This window comes from Neoarius graeffei, chromosome 5, assembly GCF_027579695.1.
Source record: "Neoarius graeffei isolate fNeoGra1 chromosome 5, fNeoGra1.pri, whole genome shotgun sequence".
Classification (NCBI taxonomy): Eukaryota; Metazoa; Chordata; class Actinopteri; order Siluriformes; family Ariidae; genus Neoarius; species Neoarius graeffei.
This window is the reverse complement of record NC_083573.1, coordinates 51,792,795-51,802,988: the sequence shown is the minus strand read 5'-3', so window position 1 is coordinate 51,802,988 and position 10,194 is coordinate 51,792,795. Positions and strand designations below refer to the sequence as shown.

At 39.7% G+C, this 10,194-nt stretch overlaps 1 protein-coding gene across 1 annotated transcript; it reads right to left on the bottom strand.

The window, feature by feature from the left end:
* Positions 1-3,419: 3,419 nt before the first annotated feature.
* Positions 3,420-7,235, bottom strand: kcnj14 (potassium inwardly rectifying channel subfamily J member 14). Its single transcript, XM_060920586.1, has 3 exons — positions 6,168-7,235; positions 3,973-4,290; positions 3,420-3,728 (listed from the first exon to the last, which is right to left on the bottom strand). The coding sequence occupies exons 1-3, from the start codon at positions 7,233-7,235 to the stop codon at positions 3,420-3,422; spliced, it is 1,695 nt and encodes a 564-aa protein (XP_060776569.1).
* Positions 7,236-10,194: the final 2,959 nt, after the last annotated feature.

Sequence of the window (10,194 nt, the reverse complement as noted above, 5' to 3'; positions counted from 1 at the left end):
ACACTGAGAATAAAAAGGAGACTGGACTGAGACCAAGCCGGAGACTTCAAGCAGCCCAAACACATCCTCTATCCATCCAATAGTTTTCATAGCCGGCCAAGAATATCCCGCCTTAGCTAAAACAATAGCCAATCACAGTCCAGGGTGGCTCTTAAAACCCGCCCACTGAATAGGACAATCCAGCCACGCCTTTGGACTGTCACACTTTCAAAAACCTACCGCATACTACCGTACTGAATAGTATCCGAGAAAGCACGGAGACGTTATCCAATGGGAGAGAGCGCTGGGAGATGGACAGATGGATCAGCCAATTGGAGGAAGAGAAGCTCGAGTGCGTGGGCTGGCTCATGGGTGAGGAGACCAATGAGAGCTGAGGAGCAGGTGTCTGTGCGCGACTACCCTTTTGGATGCGCGTGCGCGCGTGTGTTCAGGAGACGTTGCGTGAAGAGGCTGCAGTTCCAGATTCCGCACTAATGCGGAGGAATTTCAGATTTGCACTTTTCTGTTACAGCAAGCTATAAAGGTTAGATGTTTCAGATGAGGATACATCTAGATAGTATTAGGATTCACAGTAGGAGAGACATTAATAATAATACTTTATTAGTAGTAGTAGTATAACAATCATAATCATCATAGGCATTTTTAAAGATTTTTGAACATATAGTATATCTTACATATTTCACTCAGTCCCTCCTCCAAAGCATTCCTTTTCAGTCTGAAGTTTAGTTAAAAGTATACAAATTATAACTAGTTACATACTGAATCTTGACATTTAATGTCTCCTCTGTGAAGTTGCAATTAAAGCAAAGGATGTGTTTTGGGGAGGGGGGATTTGTTAGATACATGTTATTTTGAACATTTTCTGTTATATTATAATGTTAAGTTCTTCACAGAGACAATACTAAGCCAGGTTAAGGAGATCTGTCCCAAAGATAAAGAAGTCTAGTGTTTCTGGTTTTTCTTGTCTCTGTTTTTTCAGCTTCCTTCCACAGAATATCAATAAAATATGAGCACAAGTAAAAAAAAAAAAAAACATGAGTAACAATGAACAACAGTAAAAACTAATGTTTTATTTACACTGTAGCGCTTCTGTAGAATTGGTTGCTACAAAGTCTACAGAACAACATGTCAGTAGTACGTTAGGAAAAATGCATGAGAGTAAGTGCCATGTTGTGTTCAGGGAGTGGAGAATAGAAAACAGAGTGGAATTGCCACAATAAGGTGTGAAGGTGTGCATACGGGAAGCATCTGATCTGATCATTCAAGAGAAGAACTTAGATTCAACTGAAAGATCTCTCTCTCTCTCACACACACACACACACACACACAGTAAACAGCAAAACACAAAAATATCATGACAACAAACATGTTCAGTGCTATTTATCTAAAAAAAAATAATAATTGCATCACATTAGCCCTAAAATACATTTGCTTTATGGTGCAAATTTGAACATTTGAACGCAGAGGGCAATACAGGAACAAATCTATATTAGACTGAGACAGAATGTCGACTAAATTAAGTTTGTCATAGCATAATTTCTTGTATATTGCATTTTATGTTTTCTGCAAAGTGCAAATTTACTTGGCCCAAAATATATTGAAAAGTCTAACTTTGTAACAAATAAGTCCCCTTCTACCAACTCACCCCCTGGGTATTTGGGTGTAAGTATTCCAAAAAAAAAAAGTGAATCATGAAAAGAAAAAAAAGACAGTCAGCGATAGCAACATGAGCTACAAGCATTATCAAACTGTAAATAAAACTGTGGCTATAGCTACCTGTTTCTGTTGCCTTGGAGCACTCAACACTACAGGAAGCCCTAAAGGTAACAAAGCATGAAAGCAGCTGAAATAAACAGTGGTCATATGTACAGATAAAAGGACACTGTGTCCTTTTGGTTTCTAAAGATTCAGGCACACCTGTCCTTCCCTGAAGCACAACACACAACAATGCTGTCAACCAAAGCAGATGTTATGGTGTGTGTTTAGCTAAACACGTCATATTTTTATTTGCTACATATCCTGAATAAAGTTGCAAGTGGTATTTTGGTACACAGCAGTGCTAGCTTAATTTCTCATTAAGTGTCATGCTTTCTTATTACAAAAGCATCTAAACATCTAAAAATGAATTTCTTTTGCATAGATTCCAAATAGTAAAAAAAACCTGATTCCATGCAAAACCATATAGTATATTTAGTTTGCCAAAAGTGAGTATCAAAGATCCAGTGTAGATGCATATTGAGCTTCACACCAGCTATTTGAATATTAATTAGGTTCATTTTCCCAAATAACATTATCAAACTGAACAAAACAAAATTTGACATCGAGCTTTGGCTATGCCACTCTTATATACTATCTATGAGTCTGTTTTGCCTTTGGTGTTAATAATAATAATAATAATAATAATAATAATAATAATAATAATAATAATAAGTTCTTATAGGACTTCATCCTGATATAAGTGAATGACTACAAACCAGGTCCATGACAGGCTCCGGCTGTGCATTAAAAAACAAAAACTCTACATGCTGCTATACAAACCTATGGAAGTTTCTGATCTCATGTCCTTTGAACAGTTCATTCTTTTACTGTTCCTGCTGTTCTGAGTCATCAGTGTCTGTTCCTGTGCACTTACGGTATAGTGCTGATGTGTTTTTATCACACACTTGTGCATTCTGTGTTACACCATCATCCTGGAAACACTGTTTTGAACTTGACCTGTAATCTAAACAGGAGGCTTTCATTGTGAAGCGCAGTTACTTGTTACAGCCATAAGGGACTGCTGTTGTATATCTGTTCCACTGCTGGAACTCAGCGATCAGTGACATTGACTTTGAAAGATTGCCATGTCCAATCAGCCAAGTGGGCCAGTGTTGCAGCCCTCCTCATCCTAAAATAGCCCTCTGAATCCCTCCCCGTACGCCTCTCTTCCCCATTCCCCCAAACTGCTTTAATTCTGTCAATTTCTCTCTGTCCCTAGTTTTCTGTTTTGACCTAATTGCCATTAATTCACTGAATCTATGACACCTCTGAATAAATCCTATGTCAGTTATACTTATTATCTGGAAGTGAGAAATGTGCTCGTTGAATTCATCCTTCACTCTCTCAGTCGCTACGCTAACTCTGATAATGTGGACTGCAGGGTTTTTTTTCCCCTGTTATGCTTCAGCAATGAGTTGATATTTATGTTCAAGCTTTTGATATTTCTTGTCTTGCTTGCTGTCATAGCCAAGAAAAGGGCACTATTCCACCTTTACCTTTTCTCCACCCTTTACTTCTGCTTTTCCCCTTGATTTTGACCCTTTTTCATTAATCAGTTCCCTTCTCCTTTCTGTCTCCTGTCAGACTTTTTGTATATTGTATTAATTTTCTCCCCGTCCTTGTGAAACCCTACTGTCTTCAATGCTGTCTGTGTTCCCTATTCACATTCTTTGTGACCCTAATTCTCCACTTTGACCCCTGTGCTGGATGTGAGCGTGTGTATGTGGGTGCTCGGTGCAGATGTCTCCTTTAGGATTGAGAAGAAAGGGTGAAGGAGGGGAAGAGGGGGATGGAGAGATGATGCTGTTGGGGAAGGGAAGGGCAGAGGAGGAGAGCTGCAGAGCCACTTCATTCTCGTAGCAGAAAGAGGAATGGGAGCTTAAGATGTACTGCTTCCCAGCTAGGTCTTTAGCGCTGCAGGATGGCGTGTCAGGGACTTCATATGTCCTGTTAAAGTATGAGTAGTCCACCTAGAGAAGGATGAAATGTCATCAATGATGTGGAGCACTGCCAAAAACCTACTGTGTGTGTGTGTTTTTTTATCTTAGTGATCCAGCTTGTGAACAAAATGGTACCTTTACCATATTGTATATTGATAAGGATTAAATTTACAGGAAATATATTTTCCTTAAGAATAAACAATAGCAACAACCGAGGTCCTTCATTCTACCCCTCATTCCTTATCATGTAATCAGATCCCATCATTTGTCTTACCTGATAGCCAGATTTCTTTGCAAATAGCACAGGCTCAAAGTAGTGACCCCAGAGAATCTCCGATGCAATGTAAGATGAGCGGCACTGTGTGGTCATAGCGGTGGCTTCGACCATGCCCTCTAGAATGACCACTACCTCCAACTTTTCATCTGACTCCAGCATCCTCCGGTCCATCTCGAAGAAAGGGCTCTCCTCGTCAATCTCATGCACAATGGTCACCGGAGACACCAGAAAGATCCGGTCAGTTCCTGCGTCAAAGCCCACATTAATATCCTTGTGGTCCAAAGGTAGAAACTCTCCCTCTGGGGTCACCCTTGGCTGAAAGAAAATGAAGGCAGTCAGCATTTCATGATGTATGTGTTCTATTTAACAGTTATTTCACGAAATTGAGTCGTATATGAGCTGATAGCCGACGAGGTGTGTAGCGCCAAGTTGGCTATAAGCCATGTACGATGAGATTGGGTGGAATAACTGTTTTATTTTATCCACATGCACTGGATTTTGAGAAACAGAGCATTTTTATTTTTTGCAAATTTGCTAAATAAAATCTTTGTACAAAACATCCGACAAAATCATTTCCGCTTAGAATGTAAACAAACTGGCGAAATGATAGTAGCAATTTGTGAAAAATGCTATAATAATAATTATTGGGGGTGGCACGGTGGTGTAGTGGTTAGCGCTGTCACCTCACATCAAGAAGGTCCGGGTTCGAGCCCCGTGGCCGGCGAGGACCTTTCTGTGCAGAGTTTGCATGTTCTCCCCGTGTCTGCATGGGTTTCCTCCGGGTGCTCCGGTTTCCCCCACAGTCCAAAGACATGCAGGTTAGGTTAACTGGTGACTCTAAATTGACCGTAGGTGTGAATGTGAGTGTGAATGGTTGTCTGTGTCTATGTGTCAGCCCTGTGATGACCTGGCGACTTGTCCAGGGTGTACCCCGCCTTTCACCCGTAGTCAGCTGGGATAGGCTCCAGCTTGCCTGCGACCCTGTAGAACAGGATAAAGCGGCTACAGATAATGAGATGAGATGAATGAGATGAATAATTATTGGAAAAAAGATATGTTCTTACCATCAAATACTTTCATTCCATATTTTGTTGCTTTTTTTTGCATTTTTTGGGGGGTTTTGTTTTCAAGTAGAGTTTTTATTTCATCCTTGGTTGGTTCAATAGCATGGTCCGCCATTTTTGTCTTCTTCTTTTGGGTTTTTGGCAGTTTGGTGCCACTGACTGGGCTGGAGTGTGGAACAGGAAATACTGGGGGGGGGGGGGGGGGGACTATATTCTTTTAGCTATTTCTGTTTCTTTTAAATACTTGATAACAAAATGATATATCTGACTTGATGACTCTGCCATTTTGTTTTTCTCTACTCACAGTATATGAGCTGATATCCTAGTAGTAGAGTAGCCAATCAGAGCACACAGTTGCTCATATCCAGTGAATGTGGATAGAATAGTATCTGATATCCTTTAGAGACATTCATTTTCAGTAATAAAGAGCAAAAAAGGGCACTACATAGAGCCTTTATCAGCTGAACATTCCAAAATACATAGCCACTATTGATACTCTTTAAGAGAATGAGGAAAGAATAAATAGAATCAAATATTCAGTAGAAACAAATATTCATTGTGGTGTAGCTGATCATTTTGAACCACTTTTTTTGTCGCAAAATTTGCACTACTGCACGACTAAATTTGTGAAAAATATTCAGTTTCATATGTTTATGCTACACATACATAACTTATTTCACTTATGTTATTTAATTTCTATACTCATTTTTGATAACAAAGGGTGCCAAAAATTCTGGAGTTGATGGTATACACACTCACACATAGTAAAACAGATGCACATAAGATTTCCAAACACGGTAAACACAAACATACTGACAAAACCACATCTAATTTGAAATACAATCCTACACACACACACACACACACACACACACACACACACACACACACACACACGAGTTTAAATTAATCCCTCACAAATGATATATAAATCCCTGTCAGAATAAAACAAATTCTTCTTTACTAAACAAGTGTCCAGATGTTCACTGCTTTCCGACTTTCTCTCTACCTCATTAAAACACTTTTCAATTATATTTCAAAATGTGAAAAAAATATTATTCAGAACAGGCTGCTCTAAATGTCCTCTTTATTCTCTGTCATGTTCCATGCATCATCTCTCTGTCTCACCTTCAGCAGCTGTGCTCGGACGTGAGCCTCCACCAGGTGGCTTTTGCGCAGGTTTCCCACTCGCCACATCATGCAGAGCTTCCCATCCCTCATAGCTACCACGGCCACATCTGAGAACACCAGGGTCTCATTGCGCTTCTTGGGCTTGGCAATCTTGGCCATGACCGCCCCGATGATGAAAGCGTCGATGATGCAGCCCACAATGCACTGCAAAACGACAGCAAGCACCGCCAGGGGGCAGGCCTCAGTCACACTTCGGAAGCCATACCCTATAGAAGTCTGTGTTTCCAGAGAAAAGAGGAAGGCTGCCACGAAGTTGTTCACCTGCTGAAAACAGTGGTCAGGCTCCAGCGGTTCCTCAGGCTCCAGCAGCGTTACAGAAGTATCCACAGATTGCTCTGACAAAACCAAAGAAGAAGAAGAGGTAGCTGAGGAGGATGAGGAGGGGGTGATGGAGGATGATTGTAGGGGACTTAAGTCCCCATGGGCAGCTGCAATAAGCCAGAAGACCAATCCAAAAAGAAGCCAGGAGAGCAAGAATGAGAGGGTGAAGATCACCAGCATCCAGCGCCAGCGGATATCTACGCAGGTGGTGAAGAGGTCTGAAAGGTATCGCTGGCCCCTCTTGCTCATATTGATGAAAGTGATGTTGCAGTGGCCATCTTTATGTACAAATCGTCTGCGAGGCCGAAAGTGAGGTTGGGCAGTAAGAGGGGTCGATAAGGAAGGAGAGACAGACAAAGTCCTTTCAACTCGCTCCCAGCCCCCTTCTCTCCTCGTCACACCCTCAAGCATAAAGCCACAGCCTCCTTCTCTTCCTCTCCATCTTCCTCCATCATTGTTATCCTGATCATCATCATCATCATCATCTTCCTCGTTTCTCTCACAGAGCATCCCTGGTCCTCCATTGTTTTGGTTAAGCAGCATGCCATTGCAAGTTGGAGAAGAGAGATCTCCTGTACAAGCCCCAGTGACATCATCACTCTGAGCCAACTTCATGACTTCCTCCTCATTAAAAGGAGTGTCTGCTGCAGCGCTGAAACGCCGCTTGACACGTGCAGCTCCCATGACTGATGGTGTCTGTGTGTATGTGTCTACACAAACTGAGTGAAGTGATGATATATTGAAGATGTAAAAGGGAGAATTGTTGTATCAAGTAAAATACAGTACATGTGCATATAAATATATAAATGTGTGCATGAAGTGTACATCAAAAAAGTTGCACATGAGACGCTATTCTTGAGTTCATCCTCATGTTGCAAAAAATGTTGACAAACGACGGTTTTAAAAATGATCTTTAAAAAAAAATTATGTCTAATCAAAGTATGTTTTTGTGATGGTTCACCATGATATACAAAACAGATCCAAGTCTTTTCTTTTCTTTACTTCTGAAAATATTGACTGCAATATATCATTCACGATGCAGAGACAAGCAAGGACTGTAGCCAAGATGCTGGGAATTTTTTTTTTTTTTAAATCACTCACCGACATGACCTAAGGAGCTGCATTAACAAACCATTTTGAAAACGCCAGTCTCACCTGGATAAGATTTTGCATTATATAGAAGTGCATCCTACGAAGTCTATTAGCTCACTGGAGGTCAGAATAAATCTGTACATTAAACACAAATACTAACAGCAACTTCACTGTATTTAAAAGCAGAGATATGGGACTGGACTGCCAGTGTGTGAGTACGGGATGCGAGTAGTTAAATCAATAGAAATCTGAAGGTACAAACACATAAGGCTTGGTTTAGACAGGACTAAAACATACAAAAGAGTCATTTAAAAAAAGAACAATGAATAGAACAAGGGGAAAACAGACCAAGAGAAGCACTGAAATAAGTTTCAAGTCTTATGGCAAAGAAGGGAAAGTTACAGTTTATGGTAAAAAGGAAAAATAGAGGAAGCCAAAAACAAGCATGCCTATACAAACCCTCCGTGATTTCTTCACCTTCCTTTGCAGGACAGAGAGATATTTAAAAGCACAACACAAATATGAAATCACTATAAAACCTCATATATGAACAGGGTCAGGATTTCAGTGCTGTTTGTTTTATACATACAGTGAAATAGCACTTATATAGTGTGCAGTTACTCACAGCTCTCAGTTGTGGACCATACAGATCTCAGCAAACAAACAAAATATGCGTCACCATAATGTAGGAGGGAAAACACATGCACACACACAAAAAAAACCCACCAAATCAAATTATAGACCTGATCTGCTGTCCTCTCTTTGATTTAGTTTCAATAGAATTGACTCCTTTCTTCAAAAAGTCCAAAAGTTGTTTGCAGCACCACATCTTTTGTGTAGCTCCAACTTTGGTAGATTCCAATGCTCTAAGTGGCAGAAAAAGTAATAAAAGAAAATACAGGTTATAAAAGAAAGTCCTGATCTAAACTTTCAGTAATAGGAAAAGAGGACACTGAAATAATCGGGAAGCTAAAACCAAACTATAGAAATCAATGACTGATTTGATGTTATGCAACCAAACTGAGAAATAACAACAAGGAAAGAAAGAATCTATACAGAATAAAAATACAAATGGGGTTATGATGAACGTTGAGCACTTCAATTAATTAAAAACAGCACTGTTAAAACAGTCTGCCTTGTAAGTCATCTGAAAATGAAATCATTCATATTTAGTGTGTGTTCATCAAATGCAGGTAGGCTATTTAAGAGATAGGTTATTTACTCTCTAATGTCTAACAGGGGCATGTTAAAATGAGGTCAGAGATACTAAAAAGGGCAAGCTGAGAGAAAATGGAACATGCAGGAAGTAATCAATACCTCTACAGATTTACAAAAAAAAAAAATTACTATTTGCTGCAACACAAATGAACCTCTCAGAATGTTACATATTTCTGGCTGAGTTAAAAAGAAATAAATATGGTTTGACAAACATATGATTAAAAGAGGCTCAGCATAAAGTCTGAATCATATATTATTTTCATATCCATATTTTTAGGTGTGCTTTGTTTTGCAATAAACTTCAGGGATTTCTGAATGGACAACATCAAAACAGCAAGACGGAGCAGAAGATGTAACTACAGTTGTGTGTTACTTGTACTCAAGAAGGCCATTTGAAAAAAATGGATGCAAATCAAAGATTAAAAAAAAAAAGATCAGAAAAAAAATCAAAAGTGGGAAAATGGATCATTCCTAAGCTGGGAGGTCGCAGACGGTTCATTTTCAATTTCCAGCTGCTCTCATGTTAACACTCATGATGACCTACATCCAGGAGCTAATCAAATTATTCTGTCTTGGATTTTCCAGCTTTATTTTCTGTTTATGTCAGCTGTTTCTGTCCATATGGTTTAAGGGGCGGGAGTCTTGTTTCTTTTCTCTCTGTCCTACAGGAATAAAACACACGGTTAACATTAAAACAGAAGTGAAAGATATGCAAAGCAAGCCTCCTATAATGTGAATCTGACGATCTGAAGAAATAGCACTGGTACCTTGAGGTGAATAAGCTAATGAAGAAAAAGAAATGTGATAATAATTACCCATGCTGATATGCAGTTATTCTGAATCCTCTGTGTTGAAGGTTAATGTAAACTGACCCTGTGATTCTCTTTAGTGAATGTTGTCATCCATTGTCTGAAGGAACTGAAGAATAGATAGAAACAGGAGTGGTCAATTGGATAATGCACGCTGAGAACATACCGATCTTGTAATACAAAAACTAATCAGTGAATAGATATAGTCGTAACATTCTTTTTACAAGCCTATAAATAGCAGCTTTATAAATTTGATGGAAAAATTTGTCCTGTTTAAATCAGCACACACTCAGAAGTGGTTTGGATTTAACCCGGTTGAATAAATGGCTTCATAAAACCAAGCCCATTTAAAAAAAAAAATCAGCAGGTTTTTTAAATATGTTATCCATCCATTATCTGTAGCTGCTTATCTTGTGCAGGGTCGCGGCCAAGCTGGAGCCTATCCCAGCTGACTATGGGCGAAAGGCGGGGTACACCCTGGACAAGTCGCCAGATCATCGCAGGGCTGACACATAGACACAGAC

Coding starts and splice junctions, on each gene's coding strand:
- kcnj14 (XM_060920586.1), bottom strand. CDS start 7,235: ATGGGAGCTGCACGTGTCAAGCGGCGTTTCAGCGCTGCAGCAGACACT. Junction 4,291..6,167: donor TCCGAGCACAGCTGCTGAAG/GTGAGACAGAGA, acceptor ATTTTCTTTCAG/CCAAGGGTGACCCCAGAGGG. Junction 3,729..3,972: donor CAAAGAAATCTGGCTATCAG/GTAAGACAAATG, acceptor ATCCTTCTCTAG/GTGGACTACTCATACTTTAA.